Source organism: Delphinus delphis, chromosome 20, assembly GCF_949987515.2.
Source record: "Delphinus delphis chromosome 20, mDelDel1.2, whole genome shotgun sequence".
In the NCBI taxonomy this organism is placed as follows: Eukaryota; Metazoa; Chordata; class Mammalia; order Artiodactyla; family Delphinidae; genus Delphinus; species Delphinus delphis.
Genome location: NC_082702.1, coordinates 48,097,806 through 48,119,311, shown reverse-complemented (window position 1 = coordinate 48,119,311; position 21,506 = coordinate 48,097,806). Strand labels below are relative to the sequence as shown.

Below are 21,506 nucleotides of genomic sequence, written 5' to 3'. Positions count from 1 at the left end.
CTACTATATATAAAACAGATAATCAATAAGGACCTACTGTATAACACAGGAAACTCTACTCAGTATTCTGTAATAACCTATATGGGAAAAGAATCTGAAGAAAATAGCTATATATATATATATATATATATATATATATATATATATATATATATATATATATATATATATATATGTATGTTAAAAAACCATGATGCATTATTCTAAGTAATTATTACTAATAATTAATAAAAGTAATAATTAGTATATTCTCAATTACATTCAATATAAGGTACTAGAGATTTGGAAAGATTCTTTCAGGGATACCACTTACTTATTAACTTTCCAGAATTCAAAAGAAATTGTAATGAATAATGGGATCCATATGGTTTTTTACATAGAAAAGGAAGATGTACTAAGTATTTAATTCCATACATAAAGTAAAAAGAGCCCGTAAAGGAAAATTAACTTAGTAGAATATTAAGATTACAAGTAATTTTTAAAATACCTGTTTTGCTAAACTTTTATTTATATCATTTATTAATGATAATGATTCTCCTTTTAAAAGGAACAGATTTATAGAGACAGAAAGTAGATTAGTTGGCTGGGAAGATGGAAGGATTGAAAGATGACAGGGGCTAAGAGGTGAAGAGTTCTTTTTAGGGTAATGAAAATGTTCTAAATTGATTACAGTAATGGTTACACAATGCTATGAATATACTAAAAGTCACTGAATAGTTCACTTTACATCAGTGAATTGCATGGGATGTGAATTATATCTCAATAAAGATGTTTAAAAAAAGGACAGTATTTGAAAAATCTGGTTTTTATTGTTTTTTTTTTTTTTTTGAAGAAGATGTTGGGGGTAGGAGTTTATTAATTAATTAATTAATTTTGGCTGTGTTGGGTCTTCATTTCTGTGCGAGGGCTTTCTCTAGTTGTGGCAAGCGGGGGCCACTCTTCATCATGGTGCGCGGGCCTCTCACTAACGCAGCCTCTCTCGTAGCGGAGCACAGGCTCCAGACGCGCGCAGGCTCAGTAGTTGTGGCTCACGGGCCCAGTTGCTCCGCGGCATGTGGGATCCTCCCAGACCAGGGCACGAACCCGTGTTCCCTGCATTAGCAGGCAGATTCTCAACCACTGCGCCACCAGGGAAGCCCCAAATCTGTTGTTTTTAAGACATTGTTTTACTTTTAAAATCAAAATACATATGACATGCTAAAACTACCTTTCCTTCTTTTTCAAAACCACTTATATGAAGTATGATTGACATGTAAAAAGCTGTACATATTTAGTGCATACAACCTGATGAGTTTGGTAACACTACCTTTCTTTTTTTTTATTTTTTAAAAATTTTATTTATTTATTTTTGGCGGCTTTGGGTCTTCGTTGCTGCGAGTGGGCTTTCTCTAGTTGCGGCAAGCGGGGGCTACTCTTCACTGTGGTGTGCAGGCTTCTCGTTGCGGTGGCTTCTCTTGTTGCAGAGCACGGGCTCTAGGCACGCAGGCTTCAGTAGTTGTGGCACGTGGGCTGAGCAGTTGTGGCTCATGGGCTCTAGAGCGCAGGCTCAGTAGTTGTGGCGCACGGGCTTAGTTGCTCCGCGGCATAGTGGGATCTTCCCGGACCAGGGCTCAAACCCGTGTCCCCTGCATTGGCAGGCGGGTTCTTAACCACTGCGCCATCAGGGAAGCCCCCAACACTACCTTTCTTAAAAGTGAATAAAATAAAATGAAATACAGAAATGCAAAGGCAAGGGATAGTTTACTAGTCAAATGAATCTTTCTGAGCACTTAATCATTTTAAAAAGCTGGAAATATGGGTTTCTTTAATGAAAACTTTTATTTTGAGATAACTGTAGATTTTCATGCAGTTGTATGAAATAATAAAGATTCTGTGTACCCTTTACCCAGTTTCCAACAATGATAACATCTTGCAAAATTGTGGTACAATATCACAACCAGGGTACTGGCATTGATACAGTTAAGGTGCAGAACATTTCCATCACTGCAAGTATTCCTTAGGCTTCCCTCTTAAAGCCATACCCTCTTCCATCCTGCCCTCAACCCCTCCTTAACCCCAGCAACCACTAATCAGTTCTCCATTGTCATTTGAAAAATGCTCTACAAATAAAGGCATACAGTATGTAGCCTTTGAGACTGACAATTATTTCACTTATAATGACTCTCTGAAGATTCACACAGCTTGCTGTTATGTCAATAGTTCATTCCTTTTATCTGCTGAGTAGTATGCCATGGCATGGATGTTCCACAATTTATTTAACCATTCACCTGCTGAAAGACATCTGGGTTGTTTCCAGCTTTCAGCCATTAGAAATAAAGCTGCTATGTACATCCACGTACAGGTTTTTGTACAAATGTAAGTTTTCAGTTCTCTGGGATAAATGCCAAGGAGTACAATCACTGAGTCGTATGAGAGTTGCATGCTTGTTTTCTATGAAACTGTCAAGAGTTCCCAGAGGGGCCATATCATTTTACATTGCCACCAGCATGTATGAGTGATCAGTTTCTCCACATACCTACCAGAATTTTGTGTTGTCACTATTTTCTTTTTTAATTTTAGCCATTCTGAAAGGTGTGTAGTGATATCTCATTGTGGTTTTAATATGCGTCTGCCCAGTGGTTAATGACTTTGAGTATTTTTTCAGGTGTTTAATTGCCACCTGTATTCCCTACTTGTTGAAATCTCTCTTCATGTCATTTACCCATTGCGTTCCTGGCTTGCAGATGGTTGCATTCTCACCATGTCCTCACATGGCCTTTCCTCTGCGCACAGGTGGAGAGAGAGAGGGCTCTCTGATGTCTCTTTGTCTTCTTATAAAGACATGAATCCAATCAGATTAGGGACCCATGCTTATGACATCATTTAACTTAAATTATCTCCTTAAAGACCCCACTGCCTCATACAGTCCCATTGGGGGTTAGGGCTTCAACATATGAATTTTGGGGGTGGGGAACAATTCATTTCATAACATCCATACTTTAATTGGACTGCTGCTTCTTTTTTCATTTTTGACTTTTGAGGGGTCTAGTATCTCTAGTATATCTAGATACTAGTCCTTTGTCAATTCTCAGCCCACATCTTACTTAAACCTATCAGCAACAATTAATGATTGATTATTTTCCTCTCTTTGAAATATGCTCTTCATTTGGAGTACAGGATACCAGCACTCATTTGCCTTTCTCATTAGTGGTATTGTTCTCAGTTTCCTTTCTTTCTTCTTCCTCAACTCCCCAACCTATCAGTGTGGGAACGTCTCAAGGCCCTGTCATTATACTGCTCCACCCACAATAACTCCTGCGGGCCGTTTCATGGCTTTTAAATATGCTGCTGACTTATAAATATACAACTGAAGCCTGGAACTCTCAAACTAACAACTCCACATCTCTATGTGAATGTCTAAGAGCATCTCAGCGTTAATATGTTCAAAAACAGAATTCTTAACACTCCTCTGCAACTCCTTGACCCCAGCAGCAATCTTCTCCATCTCAGTTAGTGCCAATTCCATGCCTCTAACTGACTGTGAGACCAAACACCTTGGTATCATTCTTGACTACTCCTTTTGCAACCTACATCAATCCAACAGCAAATGTGATTGCTTCTCCTTTCGAACAATACACATGTTACCACTATCATCACCGTGCCCATGGTCCAAGCCATCACTATCCCTCAGCTGTTGGTGATATGCTCATCAGCTCTACCCTGTTCAGTCTCACTAAAGCATAAGTTAGACCACACTGCTCCTCCTCCCAAAATTCTCTCCTGTTTTCCATTCTCATTCAGGTTGAAAAATAAAGACCTTTCAAAACCTTCAGTGATCTGACCACCAGTTTCCTCTCTGACTTATACCCTTCTCCTCTTTGCACACTCTGCTCCGAACATACGGGCCATTTTGCTGTTCCATGACCATATCAGCAACAGTCCCATCTCTGCGTGGATACTCTGGCTTTCCCCACTGTGTAAAGTACTTTCACAGATACTCACATGCCTTGCTCTCTTATTTCCCTCAGATTTGTATTCAAATGCCACCTTCATAGTGAGCACCTAATAACTATCATATTTTAAATGCTCAATCCCACCCCAGTCCTCTCTCAGCTGCACTGCCTTCACAATACTTACGAGTGTCCGTCACACCAGATTACTTATTTGCTGTCCATCTCCCCCACCTCAGGAGAACTTGAGCTCCAAGAATGAAGATCTTCTTCTCTATTTATTTTTGCCTATTTCGTTCACTGCTGTTTCTCTCTCTCCCTGTCAGTCTCAATGTGGGGAAGACATGGTGCAGTGTATGGGCTCAATAAATATTTGTTGAATGAAATTATAAGATTCTCTTTGTCATAATAGCAATCAGAAAGCTTAGAGTAATCACGCCCAGTTTGGTTGTATCATATGTATCTCATAAATATACTCAAATTCTTTGGTAAACAAGTAGAAAGAGGAAGGTAAAGAGAGGAGACTGAGGAGAAAGAAGAAAGAAGAAAAGCAAGAAGATGAGGGCGTTAAAAGGGTGGAGAAACTTTAAGAAAATTAAATAAAGGAAACCCAAGGAAAGAAAACAAAATGAAACACAAGAACATAAAAAGAATTTATTAATGGTGAAGGATTATCAGATATAGTGGAGCTTGCAAAATTATATGATTATCTGTTAAAATGGAATTGATCCTCATTCTTTTTAATGGTTTATATGTAGTCTGCCAAATGGAACAGAATTCTGTCAATGGAAGAGAAATTAACCAAATCACTAGTCAATAGCTTTTTCCAGTCTAAGAATACAACTTCTGCAAAGTTATTTATTGCCTACATGCACCTTTGATTATTTAATGCATTCTGGGCAGCTGTGATTTCTCAGACAGCTGAACAAGTCGATGCAGGCAAAATGAAGAAACCAATTTCAATGACAAGAGTCTAAGAAAAAGAAACTTAGAACAATCTTCTAACCACGTAGGTTTTGAGGGTGCCTTGGTGAGACATAAAATTTCAACACAATGAATTAACTGAGAAGAAATACATTTCATAAAATTGGCTCAAAAATTCAAATGCCAAAGAGTTAAAAATACAACCTTGTCCAGAAAAACAAATTGAGAGCAGAAATTTAGATCACGCTTACAACTCTTTAAACCGATTATAAAACGCAGGTACACATTTTACCACATCACAGCCTATTTCAGGAAAAATTAATACCAGCACACAAGACTGAGATGCATCCTTGTTAAGTACTGACCTATAAGGATAACTATTCCTTAAGTTATTCTGTCAGAAAAAGCAAATCACCTCAAGCTGGAAAAGTCAGTTTGGCCTCAGAATTTCCCACAGCAACATTAAAAACTAGAAGATACAAGAGGACTGTCCACAAATTTCTGAAAGAAAATGTTGCCAGCCTAACTTTTTTTTAAGCATTAAGGTAACAGATAGACCTTGTCAAATTTGAAAGAATTCTGAGAATAAAGCACATACAAACTCTTTTGGGGAAAAATAAAAATAAAGCATTCCTTCATAATGAAATATAGTCTATCAAAAGATACCTAGAGGGCTTCCCCGGTGGCACAGTGGTTGAGAGTCCGCCTGCCGATGCAGGGGACACGGGTTCGTGTCCCGGTCCGGGAAGATCCCACATGCCGCGGAGCGGCTGGGCCCGTGAGCCATGGCCGCTGAGCCTGCGCGTCCGGAGCCTGTGCTCCGCAACAGGAGAGGCCACAACAGTGAGAGGCCCGCATACCGTAAAAAATAAATAAATAAATAAACAGCCATACAAATAATAGCATAACTAACAAAAATTGGGACGTGGGGGGAGAAAAAGACGAGGAAGGAACAGAGGAGTGCTAATTTTCCCATTTTTCAGAATAGATCAATGCTATCTAAAATTTAAAACAACTTGAATATAAAACCAAGTGACTCTATAACCTTTAAAATTTTTATAATTTTTTTAAGTTTAGCAAGATCATACAAGTTGAATATATATTTATTCAATATATAAATAATATAAAGCAATCCTTACAGCTTCAATTTGTTTCTTCTTTCTCTGTCAACTTTAGTTAATATAGTTTTGCAAATTTATTTCTAAATCTCTTCTTCTATTCTTCTGTCTAGAACAGTGCTTCTCAACCTGGGGCTATTTTGCACCCCAGGGAACATCTGGCAATTTCTGGAGACATATTTGGTTGTCACAACTGGGGAGGGTACTACTGGCGCCTAGCAGGTAGGCGCCAGGGATACTGCTAAATGCCCTACAATGCACAGGACGGCACCCCACCATCACAAGGAATTACTCGGCCCAAGTGTCAAGAGTGCCGAGGTTGGGAAACCCTGCACTAGCGGTATTTAGAAATGTATGGAATAATGCTCACTGGTATTAAACATTATTTCTGAGTTGTGTGACTCTTGGTGATTACTGTAGTCTTTCCTTTGACATTTCTGTATATCTTAAAATGTTAGAATGACTTCATATCAATTGTCATTAATATTTAATATTTAAAACAATGAATACAGGTATATACATGTAGAATCTTGTCACAAAAAAATATTACTGTAGTTCTGAGAATTATCAGGATTCCCAGTCTCAAAAAAAAATGGAAATCTTTTGAAAGTGTTAGAAAGAATGTTTGTTGCCCCACATTTGGGAAGTTTCTTGAATATCAGTTACTAGCTAGTGATATAAATCTTTTCAAAAGAACACAAAACAAAAAGCAAAACAGGGGGCTTCCCTGGTGGCGCAGTGGTTGAGAGTCCGCCCGCCGATGCAGGGGACACGGGTTCGTGCCACGGGTTCGTGCCCCGGTCCGGGAGGATCCCACATGCCGCAGAGCGGCTGGGCCCGTGAGCCATGGCCGCTGAGCCTGCGCGTCCGGAGCCTGTGCTCCGCAACGGGAGAGGCCACAACAGTGAGAGGCCTGCGTACCGCAAAAAAAAAAGCAAAATAAGTCATAAGATATTTTTCTTTCTTCAAGAAGTAGTATTTCAGTTTTATAAAAACACTCTTATTAAAAGAGTGAAAAATCAAAAGTATTAAGTAAAATCATGTGCTTATTTGAAAGCACTTTCACTGCCTCAAGCCCACGTACATGAATGAGAAATGGCTCAGGATGGTACTAAACGTCCTTTGTACTTTGTGATTTTTAAAATTCAGAATAAGTCTTTCAAAATATAAACTCCTTTAATTAAAAGTATATATTTGCATATCATTTAATTGCTTATACAATAAAAAACTTATTCCTGTTCTCTCACGAGTAACTCCAAGCTATAGGTTTCTCGAGCTGTGTATGATAGATCATTCTCATTCTTTCATAAGCTGCTATTTATTGATTATCTTTCATGTAACAGGTAATGTACTAGGTGTCAGGAATACAATAATAAATGAGCAATGGACCTGCTCTTGAGAGGCTCAGAAATAATTAAAAGCCAGTATGAGAAGTATATCTTCGTAATTTACTGAACATTCTTTGAAAGTGTAGGTAAAGTCCTCTAGAGACCTGTGGAAGGCTTCATGTAGGAAGGGTGTGAATGTGAGTGTGGATGGTTTCAGTAAAAGGATTGGAGGTATGTTGCAGATGAAGGAAAGAAAGCAAGTGAAGAGGAAATGGAGCCAGATGCCATCAGTGGTCGATGAATTTTCTCTGTGCTGCAGGACCTGCAGAAACAGGGGAAGTTCCGTGTAGGTATCCTCTTGATTGATGTCAAAAAACATTTAATCCCGGGGGTCAATACTACTACGCTTTCTCCTTAGTGTGAGGGGAGAGTCCTGAAGGTAACGCAACTACAATTGACATGCTCTCCAATAATTTTTAATGCATCCTGAAGTTGAAGAATTATTGGTCTAGAGCAGCGCTCCCCAACCTTTTTGGCACCAGGGACCGGTTTCGTGGAAGACAATTCTTCCACAGATGGGCGGTGGTGGGGAGGGACGGTTCAGGCGGCAATGCAAGCAATGGGGAGCGATGGGGAGCAGCAGATGAAGCTTCAATAGCGCGCCTGCCGCTCACCTCCTGCTGTGCAGCCCGGTTCCTAACAGGCCGCGGACCAGTATCAGTCCGCGTCCTGGGAGTTGGGGACCCCTGGTCTAGAAGACTTCTGATGGCACCTCAAAAATGAAGACGGTCCCACTGCTCCCAGGAGAGTGAGCAGAAAGGAAAACATATGTACGAGCCCTCCTAGTTATAATCTTTCTATTAACTGTAAACCCAGATGTTTTCCTGATTCTTTCCATTGACCCTTTGTCTCTAAAGTTAGTAAAAGTCAGAAACATACTCAGTAAGATCCTAGGAGTATCCTGGAGAATACCCATGTGACTAAAATCTTTACCAGTCAGTTTCTTTGTTTTATTATTCTTTTACAATTTCAGCCATTCTAATAGTTATATATTGGTATCTCCTTGTGGTATTATTGTACATTTCCCTAATGACTAATGATGCTGAAAACCTTTTTATGTGTTTATTTGGAATCTGTATATTTTATCTGACAAAATGTATGTGCAAATCTTTTGCCCATTTGTTAATCTGAATTTTTCTTTAATTGCACTGTTAGAAAGTTCTTCATATATCCTGGATACTAGCCTTTATCAGATATGCGCTTTGCAAATATTTTCTCCCCATGTGTGGTTCTTCTTTCCATTTTTAAAAAATTAAGTTATATTGGAGTATAGTTGATTTACAATGTTGTGTTAGTTTCTGCTGTGTCGCAAAGTGAATCAGTTATACATATACATATATCCACTCTTTTTTAGATTCGTTTCCCATGTAGGTCATTACAGAATATTGAGTAGAGTTCCTTGTGCTACACAGTAGGTTCTTATTAGTTATCTATTTTATATATAGTAGTGTGTATATGTCAATACCAATCTCAATGTCATTTTAAAAGCAGTTTTGAATTTTGGTGAAACCCAACTTATCATTAAAACAATTTATGGATCATGTTATCGATGTTGCGTCTAAGAAATCTGTGCCTAACCCAAGGTCACTATGATTTTCTTCTATATTTCCTTAGAGAAGTTTTATAGTTTGTGGGTATACATTTAAGTTTGTGATTGAGTTAATTTTTATATGCAGTTTGAAGTATGGGATGACATTCTTTTATTGTTTTTGTTTTTGCAAATGGATTCTAATTGTTCCAGCACTATTTCTTGAAGAGGACTATTCTTTCTCCCTTGAGTTGCCTTATGTGCATATGTATGTGTGCGTGTATACATATGCCTATTCTACTCCATTAATTGATTTGTCTATCTCGATATCAATGTATACTGATTTGAATTGTGTAGTTTTGCAACAAGCCTTAAAATCAGATAGCTGTCTCCAATTTTGTTTTTATTATTCAAAATGTTTTAGCCAATCTAGTTTCTTTGCTTCCCCCTATACATTTTAGAATAAGCTTGCCAATTTCTGCGGAAAAAAAAAAAAATGCCTGCTGGATTTTGATTGAGATTGTATTCAATCTGTACATCAATTTGGGGAAAATTGACATCTTAACAAAATCAAATCTTTCAATCTATGAGTATTACATTTTTATTTAGTTCTTTAATTATTTCTCATAAATGTTATGTATTTTTGTTATGTTTATACCAAATTATTTCATTTTTTTTTGGTGCTGCTCTAAAAGGTACTTTTAAAATTTCAATTTAAAGGTTTTCATTATTAGCATATAGAGATATAATTTATTTTTTGCATATTGACCTTGCATCCTGTAATCTTGCTAAACTCACTTATTTTTTTACAAATTCTTAAGAATTTTCTACCTAGAAAACCATGTCTTTAGCAAAGAGAGACATTTTATTTCTTCCTTTCTGATCTGCATGACTCGAATTCCTTTTCTTGACATACTACATGTGCTAGGACCAACAGCATGATATTGAATGGGAGAGGTGAGAACAGATCCTTGTCTTGATCCTGATTTTAGAAAGGAAGCATTAAGTCTGTGACTATTCAGGATAGTCATATTTTCAGATTTTCACAGATGCCTTTTGAAACACTGAGAAAGTTTTTTTAAGTTCGTAGTTTGCTTAGTTTTTATCATAAGTAGGATGTTGAATTCTGCCGCTTACTTTTCACATATTTTTCAAAAAATGTATTTCCATATTCATAAATAAAGAAATTCTTTAAGGTCAACAATAGTTACTAAGTTTTATATCTGCAGCACAACTTTAAAGGGGACTTTATCATTCACATCTTTTGTGCTTTTGGTAAAACACCTAACGATACTATCTATGACTTCTGACATTAAGCAATAATAGCAGTAGTAACACAAAATTTTATACCCATCTACATTTAAAACAATGAAAAGAAAGACTTGGAGTTAGGAGCAAGTTCATATCTGGTACCTGTAGGTCTCACTCATTTTTGTTTATTTGTCCTGCTTTCTCAAGGCTCCTGTCTTCTTTCCTAGAAAAACATGGCTAGATATGAAATTTTCAACATCTCTGGTTTGTGTGATAAATCCAAAATATTATTTTTTTATTTTCATCTTTCCATTTTTCTGTTCAAAGAAAATCTAAAAATTCTGTGTCTCAATGAAGGGTACTAGCATTCTTATTGTCTCAACAAACGGTGCTACCTGCTTTACTCAGGTCAGGAGGCTGGAGATTGTCCTCACAGCTTTTCACCCTCACTCCCGTCCAAAGCATACTGAACTTACCTCCCTAACTGAGCCCCTTATTTAAGCCCCATGACAACTATTGCCTAGTTCAAGCCTTCATCATTTTCCTTGTCTTACTTCAAAGGTCACCTTCCTGTCTTTGGTTTGTAACTGATTTCCATGCTTTCAGTTGGATCATAAGAATTAAGCTAAGTCTTAAATTATCCCAGGCCTAACTAGTGTTCCAGTCCTAATGCCTTCAGGATAACATCCACATATCTTTCCTCTGCTTATAAGGCCCACTGTGCATGATCCCATATCTAGAAGCCCTACATCTGCCCAGTGTATCTCACTTGGAAAGGAAAAAAACTGTGTCTAGGGCATTGCACCCTCAGAGATGCAGTCTGCCCATACAGAGAAAATGGGGGCATTCATTACTCTGCCACCATCATTCTTCAAACTGAGAAAGTTTTTAAAAAGGGCCCTTTATGCAGAAAATGCTCTATGACCTTATGTGGCGATAAGCCTCAACGCTAAAGTAGATATGGGGGACAAGAAGGCCAAGGAAAGCTCTCAGTGATTGTTTCATTAATAAGTCAGATGTTAATCAGCAGGTCTCTAAATCCTTACAGTATTTGTAAATCCTTATTCCTGATATTGCCAGCCTCCTTCTGCATCCCTGTGGTCACAAAAGTTTAACGCTCTAGTTTCTCAACCTTAAGACTATGGGTCTTTTGGACAAGATAATTCTTTGTGGTGGAGGGCTGTCTTGTGCACTGTAGGATATTTACAGCATTTCTGGCCTCTCCCTTTAGACGCCAGTAGCATAAAACCCCTCACAGTTGTGACAGCCGAAACTGTCTCCAGATATTGCCAAATGTCCCCTGAGGGAGCAAAATCACCTTGGATGGAGAGTCATTGCCCTAAGGGAAAAGATGCTGTGTGCTTAAGTTCATGACAGGAAGTCTGAAAGAAAGAACCCCTAAGGGACAGAGTTGGGAGTGACCTCAGTCAAAGCAGAACAATTCCCCAGGGATGGTGGCAAATGGAGGAAGCCGGCCTGAGCCCCTGAAGGGTTAAGATCAGAGCCAGCAGTGAAGAGTGCATGTGATGTACAGAACAATTTCTCTATAGTCACGCAAAATCATCGCATTCCTCAGGATGCATCCTGCGTTTACAATCTCATCTCTTTGCACATAACTTTTCTCTGCACGAAATACCCTATGTCATCTTTAAGTGGCTGTTTAAGGCCTACTGGCAGAACAGGAAGTAGAGGTGATAAAGATTAGGGATGGTAGGTATAATGGCAGACCGCTTTTTTTTTTTTTTTTTTTTTTTTTTTTGCGGTACGCGGGCCTCTCACTGTTGTGGCCTCTCCCGTTGTGGAGCACAGGCTCTGGACGCGCAGGCTCAGCGGCCATGGCTCACGGGCCCAGCCGCTCCACGGCATGTGGGATCTTCCCGGACCAGGGCACGAACCCGTGTCCCCTGCATCGGCAGGCGGACTCTCAACCACTGCACCACCAGGGAAGCCCTAGGATATACTTTTAAGGTAAATAAATATTTCTTCTATTTGCATTTTAAGTTCTGGAAATAACTAAAAGCAAAAATAATTGACACATCAGTCTCTAACCTAGCTGACGTCAGAGAGGTTATAAATGGATATGTGTGCTAATTTCATTCCCTGCTGAAAATATGTATTTTCTATGAAACTATATTTTAACTAAAAAAGTCCAGTTTAGAGTGTTAATACATTGAATATACAAAACAGCAGGTACCACTGATTTAGACTAAAAACACACACACACAAACTGGAAAAAAAAATGAGATTAAAAGTTGAAATGTGTTTGATTAAACTAACATTTGATTCTACTGATGTTCTAATTTCACCCCAGGCCCAACAGTATAAAACTCACCATACATACTTGATAATTTTATGTAGCACTGAGGCCTTCCTTTATAGACAATGGCATGCAGACATTTAGGAATGATGGAGTGAGTTTATGAACCAATCAAATAGAAATGCTTTGTGCTTTCTTTCTCTTGGACTCGTAACAAGGTTTGCTGTAACAGCACTTATTCCCGGGCTTTGCATTCTATAAGGGGCGCTTTGTTGATTGACTATAGGAATCATTTCAGACACTGCTTATGACTTTTCACAAGAGAAGTCTGATTAATTATTATAAGATAGAAACATGGTTCTTAAGTGACATCACTTTCCTCAGACATGTTTATGGCACGTCGCCACCACTTACTGTCTCCCCGGCAGAGCAGAGGCCCTAGTTTATAGGCTGCTGCTGAATGTGGTCGACCGGTGTCTGTGATCACAATCTTAGTTACTGGCAGATGTTCTTTATAAGAAAGGAATCCAGTGTCATTGGTCCTAGAAAACAGTAACAACAGCAAGATTCTTAAAATTATTCTGATGAACATAATTATAAAGTAAACAATAGTCCTTATTGCATTTCAAAGCCAAGATGTTCTGAGCTAAATTTGCACACACAGAAGAGTCAGGATCAAATTACTCATCTGAGAATGGAAAAATAAGGCAACATTTTAGTGTCCCTTGCAGACGGAATATAGTTGGTGATTTTTAAACTCTGTTGGCCATTTTCTACCTTTTAAATGAGATGGTTAATCCACTGCCATTTAGTGTAATAATTGGTAGTGTGTTTCCAGATCTACCGTTTTGGTATTTGTTTCTTATTTTTTTCCCACAGGATATCTTGTATTTTTGCTCCCCTTTCATGCCTCCTCTTGGCTTACTTCATATTGTTTTGCATTCGATTTTACTTTTTTACTCACCCTTTAGCTATATGACTGTTTATTGTATTTTAATATTTTCTTTATAGATTATAAGACGCATCCTTTATCCATCACAGTCTACTTATATTTTATGTTGTATTACTTAATATAAAATGTCAGAAGCCTACCATTGGATAATTTTTAACATCCTTCCCTACATAAACACCTGTTCTTTGTGCTACGGTTGTAATATTTTAAACCCAGATGTTATAAACTTTATAATTTAATTTACCTAATCAAGAGAAAAATTTAAACACTGGCTTTTACATTTACTGACATATCCATGATTTCCAGTGCCCCTCAATCCTTCCTGAAGATCTGTGTTTTAATCCGGTGTTAGTTCTGTTTAACCTGAAGAATTTCCATCAGTATTTCTTATGGTACAGTTGTGTTGACAACAGATTCTCTCAGCATTTGTTTAATCTGAACAGGAATTTATTTTACTTTCATTTGTGAAATGTATTTTCGTCCTGTAGAGAATTCTGGGTTGACAGTGCTTCCTCTTCCAGCACACTAAAGGTATCATTCCATTGTCTCCTGACCTGTGCTTCTGATGAGAGGTCAGCCTTCATTTGTATCCTTATTCCCCTGTATGGAACGTCTTCTACCAGATTCATCCAAACTGGCTACTTTGAAAACATTCATCTTTATCACTGGTTTTTGGCAATGTGAACAACAAACCCAGGTGTATTTTTCTCTGGTTTTTATTCTGCTTGAGATCTTCTGAGTTTCTGGAATCCATACACTGAAGTTGCACTAGTTATCTACTATGGCAAAACAAATTATCCCAAAACGCAGTGACTTAAAACACGACGTTTTACGGTCTATGATTCTTCTGATTTATGATCCTCTGTCTCAGGGTCTCTCCCAAAGAAAGACTATACTCAAAGTGCTGGCAAGGACTGCAATCAGCTCAGTACTTGAGTGGGGAAGGCTCTGTTTCCAAGCTCACCCTGTGGCTGCTGGCAGTACTCTACTCCTTGCTGGCTGTTGGACTGACAGCCTCAGTTATTCACTGGCTGTTGGTTGAAGGCTACCCTCAATTCTTTGTCCACGAGAGCTCACGACATGGCAGATTGCTATGTCGAGACAAGAAGGCTAGAAGATGCAGAGAATTTTGAGCAAGTCAGAAGTCACAGTCTTCTGTAACCCAACCTCTGAAGTGACATCTCATCACCTTTACCATATTCTGTTCTTAAAAGCAAGTCACAAGGTCCATGCAACATACAAGAGAAGGAAATTACACAATGGTGTGAACAACAGGCAGTGTGGAAAATCGGGGGTCATCTTGGGGGCTTGCTTCCAGAGATATTTATTAAGCAAATCTGAGAAATTTTCAGCCATAGTTTCATCAAATATATATATATATATATATATATATATATATATATATATATATATATATATATATAGCCTCATTTTATTTCCTGCCCTTCTGGGACTCCAATTTCTTGCCTGTTAAATCATTGATATTTTCCCACAAGCCACAAAGGGTCTGTCAATGTTTCTTTCAATCTTTTTTTTTTCCTGTGTTCTTCAGACTGAATGATTTCTACTTACGTATCTTCAGGTTTACTAAGATTCCTTTTGCTATTTCCCATAAGAGCTGAAGTCTATCCAGTGAATATTTTACTTCTGATGATGTTGTACTTTTCTGTTCTAAAATCTACATTTGCTTCGTTTTTTCTTTTCTTTTCTTTTCTTTTTTTGGCAGCGTTGGGTCTTTGTTGCTGTGCGCGGGCTTTCTCTAGTGGCAGCGAGCAGGGGCTACTCTTCATTACAGTGCGCGGGCTTCTCACTGTGGTGACTTCTCTTGTTGCGGAGCATGGGCTCTAGGTACATGGGCTTCAGTGGTTGCAGCACACGGGCTCAGTACGTGTGGCACACAGGCCTTAGAGCGCGCGGGCTTCAGTAGTTGTGGCGTGCGGGCTCAGGAGCTCTGCGGCATGAGGGATCTTCCCAGACCAGGGATCGAACCCATGTCCCCTGCGTTGGCAGGCAGGTTCTTAACCACTGCGCCACCAGGGAAGTCCCTACATTTGCTTCTTTAATAAAGTTCTCATTTATCTGCTTAGAATACCCTTTGTTCACTTGTGATTATTTTTACCTTCAATTCTTCATACGTTTTTAACAGTTGCTTTAAAGTTTTTGCCTGCTAGTCAAACACCTGTGTCCCAGGGCCTGTTCCTAATGGTACTTTTATTTTCTTGACTTTGGATCAAAGTCTACTCTCTTTTGGAATAAGCAATAATTGTTATAATATTCTGGATATTATGGGTGATACATTGTAGAGATTCTGGATTCTGTTGTCATTCTCTGAAGACTTCTTTTGTTTTCACAAGCAGTTAAATCACAACCTTATCACAATAATGGAGGTTTTACCTCATCAGGGTGGGCCTGTGTCAGTTTCACTTGTAGTTTTCAATCATACTCAGTTCTCGGACATCGTCTTTGCTGTAAAGGCAGTGGACCTTCTGTCATCTCTATGGAAAGCTGAGGGCTTTACAAAGCCCATCTCAATTAATGAGACTTAAGCTCTAAATTCTGTCTCTCCTCTGGTGGTTGCTGCTGAAATTCCTGTGTGGCTTGTTCCGTTTCCCAGCTGCATCTCTCTGCTTGGTTCCCAGAAATCTCCCCTGTGCATGTGCAGCTCAAGGGTCAGGGGTCTGAGAGGAGTTGACATAGTGGTCTCCCCTCAAGTGGTTTTCTCCTTTCTGACATGTCCAGAAATCAATTTCTAGTCATTCTGGCTGCTCTGAACTTTCCTCTGATACCCCCCGCCAAAAAAAATCTAGTATTCTCTTTGAGTTCTAGCCATTCCATGGTAGGTGGTCTGGTGAGTAGCCTCAAGGAAAAGGCACATAAACGTAAACCTCACCCACTTAAGTTCCCTTCTTTTAAGGTTTGAAGGCTCCCAACCCTGGTAGTTTCTGCCTCCATTTGGTTATTCTCCACTTGCTACAAGTAGGTGTTTTTAATAAATAGTTTTCCTGGGATTACAAATGTTATCTGGGGTTAGGTTAGTTCTATGCAAGCTACTTAAGCATAAGCAGAATTTAATATGAAAAATTTCAAAGTCTTATTTTTAAAACTTATTTTTGATGAACAAAATGTCATGCAGACATTGGAGAGTTATTGGTGATTAGATTAGTTTAAAATTTTTTTATTCACATTTCATAATACATTATTACTGTGTGGGCATTTTCTGTGAAGGCAGCGAGAAAAAAAAAAAAAGTATCTCCCAAAGGAGTAGAAATTTTGAAAAATCTTGAGTAAGAGAGACAATATTCTTCATACTGAACATATAACAATAAGAGTATAATCAATGACTCCATATAGAGGCCTCCTTTAGGGTATTCTAAAATAATCTGGTTTTTGATATAACAGTCTTTGATGTTTGACAAATGAATAAATGGAATGTCAAATGAATAAATGGAATATTTCAAGCTCGATTTTCAAATCCCTAAATATTATAGATTTCCTTTTTCAAAATATGATAAATGGAATATTAGTTTTTCATAGCATAGTGTATCCTTTAAGAAAATAAAAGAGCTACATGTTTAAATAATTGTGGGAAATTCTAAGTTTATATATTTAAAGGTTTTATGGGCAGATTATTGAAGAGATGTGTTAGTAATTAAAGGCTGTAAATATATTTTGAGAATAATACAATTCTTTATTATACTTAATTTTAAAGAGAATGATAATTGAATTAAAATGAAAAGCAGACATGAAGCAGATGCCTCTGTTTCATCATATTACAGAAATAAAAGGTGTATGACTCATGATCCATTACCAAAAAATTCAAATAACAAGATAGTGATCTTACCATTTAGAATTCAGATTGTAATACATTTCATCAAAACGTGCCTTTAATTTCTTCACTGTACTACCTCGTTTAGTATCTGCCTACTTATATATGTTTTGAGTGACTCATTTAAAAGAATAATAAACTTGATTTTGCATAAGGAAATCATATGGAAATCACCATTCATTCCGGTCAGCATCGCAGTTGCAGTAATACTGAGAATCGATGCAGTTCCCCTCTAATCCACAAGTACATTTTTGAGGATCAGGTAAAGAACCTCCCCAGTAAGTCTGTGTTTCATTGGTTCTTCCAACCCACCAGCTCAGAGGGGTTCCATCTGAAAGACAAAGGTGAGAAATGTGACATCTGTTCTATACCCCAACCCTTCCATCCAGTATAATTCCCTCCTTCCCAAGTCATTAAAAAGAATAAACGGAGAAAGACTGATTGGATGTAGTGATATTCCCAACACTGTAATTGATGGCATTTCCTTAAGAAAGTTTTTTAAAAAATATTTCATTATTTAAGCTTAAATGATTGATATATTTTTCTTTGAGTAGAAAAGAAACCAGCAGTTCCTATTTAATTCAGGCACAATAGTAAAAAAAAAATGTATTGAGAGCAGATCACACATGTAATTTTGTTCAAAATAATTTTTCGAAACAAGAAGGCATCAAATTATAAACCACAGTAATTAACATATGAGAAACAAAATTGATTTGAGATCATGAAATGCCCATTAAAACATTATGAAATGCTATGTAAAGTTAGTGATTTATCTCAATATGTTTATTGGCTAAAAATAAACTAGGTGTTTATTAAACATTAGGCATATTACAGCATTCCCTTGTTATGATTTAAGATATATTTGAAAGTGTGTATTTTTTCTTCCACTTACTGGCTTGGCTACTTATTTGAAGACTACAGAAATAACACTGAGATATCTTTACAATCGAAGCAGATACTCCACTCAAAAACAAAGTTTCCCTTAACCAAATGCATTTATCTCTATGATGAATGTTCAGCGACCAGCTCCTTCACAGAGCTAAGACTAAACATGATGCCAAGGAACTAGAGCAAAGAATAGACAGAACATTTAGATGCGGCATGCAGGCAATCTGTCTTAGGGAAAAAACAAGTTAGAGAGGAAAACTCATAGTCACTTGAGAATCACGGCATGAGAAGAAGGTGACATCAAATCAGTCAGCTCCTCAAAGGTGCTTGATCATTTTTCCATTGACTTAAAAACCTTTTAAGTTGCTGCCATTAGCCCTACTTTTACTAATTTCTCCCTTACTTACAAATGCCAAAGCTCATAAAAACTTATTATTAAATTGGACCTGTGCTGATGCAAACAACCTCTCTCCCAGCGTTGCTATACATTCCTGTCCACTATGCCGGGAAAACAAGGAGTTGTTGGAAGCTTGTGTTATGCATTAATTAATATCAAGAATCTTCATCTTCTTTAACTGCATGATTAACTGATCAACTGAAGGTGAAATCTGCTTGAAGCATTTAGTAGATCTATTTCAACATACTGCTTAAAACGTTATGTGTTCATAGACTTAAAAAATAAATCATTATTCCTAAATACTGAATAATATTTTCGCATCTAAATTTGCTATCTCCCTGGCACTTCCCTGATGGTCCAGTGGTAAAGAATCCACCTTCTGATGCAGGGGACGCGGGTTCGATCCCTGGTCAGGGAACTAAGATCCCACATGCTGTGGGGCAACTAAGCCTGCGTGCCACAACTATTGAGCTCGTGTGCCTCAACTAGAGAGCCTGTGTGCCGCAAACTACAGAGCCCACACACTCTGAAACCCACACCAGAACTACAGAGCCCAGGAGCCCTGGAGCCTGCGTGCCACAACTAGAGAGAGAAAACCTGCACACCACAACTAGAGAGAAACCTGTGTGCTGCAATAAAAGAGCCTGCGCCTCAACGAAAGAGCCCATGTGCCTCACCAGAGATTCAGCGTGCCGCAACTAAGACCCAACACAGCCAAAAATAAATTATAAATAAATAAGTAAATAAATAAATAAATTTGCTATTTTCCCTACAAAGTAGAAACCACTTAATATTTTAAAGATACCAAATACCTTCAGTTTCCTCCAAGACTTTTTGAAGTGTCCTAAAGAATTTACATAAGTATAAGGAAGAATTAAGAAAAGCATGAAAAAATTTTAAAGTTGAAATTAAAATGATAAAGTATCAGAGATCATGGTAGATCATTTCTATTCTCAGAGTTAAAATCCCAAATGGCTTGAGTATTCGTATTGAGCATCCTTCCAGTGTGCTGAGCTGCAGACCCACAGGTTGCCGGAAACATTTTCATATACGTTGACCTTTATTCATCCACAGTTATGGCACCATTATTACTTGAAGCTGCTATATTCTCAAGATCTGAAACTGTAAATTTAACTTGTCTGACACCACCTTCCTGATCTTCCCCATACATTTCTTACTGTGACCTCGAAATCCAAATTGTTCCCTCTTTTCCACCTCAGATCCATTCTACATGAATTCTAGGGTCACAGACCTGAGGAAAATCTGTGTATTTAACAGTTATCCTCATCATCTGTTCTACAGCCTTCTAGAGTTTACTATTCTCTTTACTAGTGGTTGCCAAACACCTGGGAATCCTTCACACTCCTTGTTGTCCCCTTGACTTCGTGTGGTGCTCGCTCACTAACATTCTTGGGGATTCCGTGTTCTGGTTCTTTTAGAGTTTGACTCATTTGTGATTTTGATGATTGTCTTTCCTTTCCTTTCTTCTCTAGTTAAGCAACTCAGTTCATTTTGTTCCATCACATTCATTTTCCCTTCTAAAATTATGGTTCTCATTCTTCTTAGAATACACTTCTGTACTTGCTTATCTATTTGTCTTTTTTAGATTCCAATATCAATATTCACTAATAATGAACAATCAGCTGCATACTGAACTGGCAGGTTCACTCTAACCACGATGCGCTGGAGAGCTGGGAACAGAGGAGCTCACTTCATGCACTTTGTATGTGTTATGCCACCCAGCCACGACCACGCCCCCCTGAGGTTGGTATGATTGGCCCCAATTCAGTGACGAGAAAACAAAGACTGAGAAATACTCTTCTATCCAAGTTCTGTACCTAATCAACAAGAGACCTGGACCTTGAACCCAGATCTCTCTCCCCACCTCTAAATCCTATGCTCTTTGCACTACAACTATCTGATGGTCAGTCTCAGATGGGATTGGGGTTTCAGGGGGTTAAGATTTGAGGGGATACCAGCAAGATGAGAAGAGTTAGGAGGGGTTAAGAGGCTGAATGAGAACATTCTGAAAAAGAAGGAGGAGGAAAAGGAGGAGGAGGGAGTGGAACTCAGGCATATGGGAGAAAATGATCAGACTGGATTAAGTGGGTGGACAAGTAAATAGGATTGGGGCTTAACTGGAAACAAAAGATTCAAAGGTCATACCAGGAGTTCAAAATTTTTCTGCATGACCCACATAACACGTGATATTCACATATGAAACACAGTTCATTTTAAAGTTCTTGTCATTCTGTCTGGAACGCCAACCTCTCTTAAGACGACAAATGAGAGGGAACAAAGCAGCTTTATTGCGCAGATATCTTAGAATCTTCTCTGACTACTGAAGAAAAATACACCTGATTACTGCTGCTAGAAAACAGTGTGCTGGGGAGCGGCATGAAGGTTCATAGGCAAGTGAGTCCAGAACACGCAGCTGAGGTGTCCAGACGGAAGAGTCCGTACTGGACGGAAGAGCTAGGAAGGCACTGGGGCTTCTTAAACAGTAAAGTGTTGTGATGGAAGCAGTGTGTTTCTTACAGGTGAGTTCTCGTCATGAAGATTCATCTTTTGGATGATACAGTGGGTGGGCAGGAGATACGGACTGATGACCGGCTGAGAGGCCAGTAGGAAAGATCTTGCAGTAACTTCATAAATCAGGTCATTAAAGCCCGCACTAAGGCAGAGCTGGTGGGACTCAAGATATTGTCACATAATGAGATGCTCTAAAGGGAGAAAACACATGACCAGAACCATAATTTAGGTGCAGACTGGTTATTAAAAGTAGAGTAAAAGAAAGAGTTAAACATGGTTTTCTGATTCCTCTTTGAGCTGCTGAAAAAAAAAAAACTGTTTCTAGCAGACTGTTCTAATTTTCAGTTATACCCAGAGGGTAACTGTCAACAACCCGTGAAACAGTCACACAGAATAGTCACTTTCAGAAAACGAATTCATATTTTTATTAACTCTTTTCCATGGTAAAAACCAACCATACGTGTCACTTGCCCTTTACGAGGGATCAACACCGCGCATTCATCGAGTGTCAGAACA

General features: G+C 38.4%; 1 protein-coding gene across 7 annotated transcripts in view; it reads right to left on the bottom strand.

Annotated features, from left to right (window-relative positions):
* Positions 1–21,506, bottom strand: part of CNTNAP4 (contactin associated protein family member 4) — a 264,366-nt gene that overhangs the window by 36,772 nt on the left and 206,088 nt on the right. For all 7 annotated transcript variants that reach the window (XM_060000066.1, XM_060000069.1, XM_060000072.1 and 4 more), the window contains 2 exons: positions 17,348–17,504; positions 12,810–12,937 (listed from right to left, as the gene is read on the bottom strand). In XM_060000066.1, the coding sequence (XP_059856049.1) occupies positions 12,810–12,937; positions 17,348–17,504 (285 nt within the window). The remainder of the gene's footprint in view (positions 1–12,809; positions 12,938–17,347; positions 17,505–21,506) is intronic.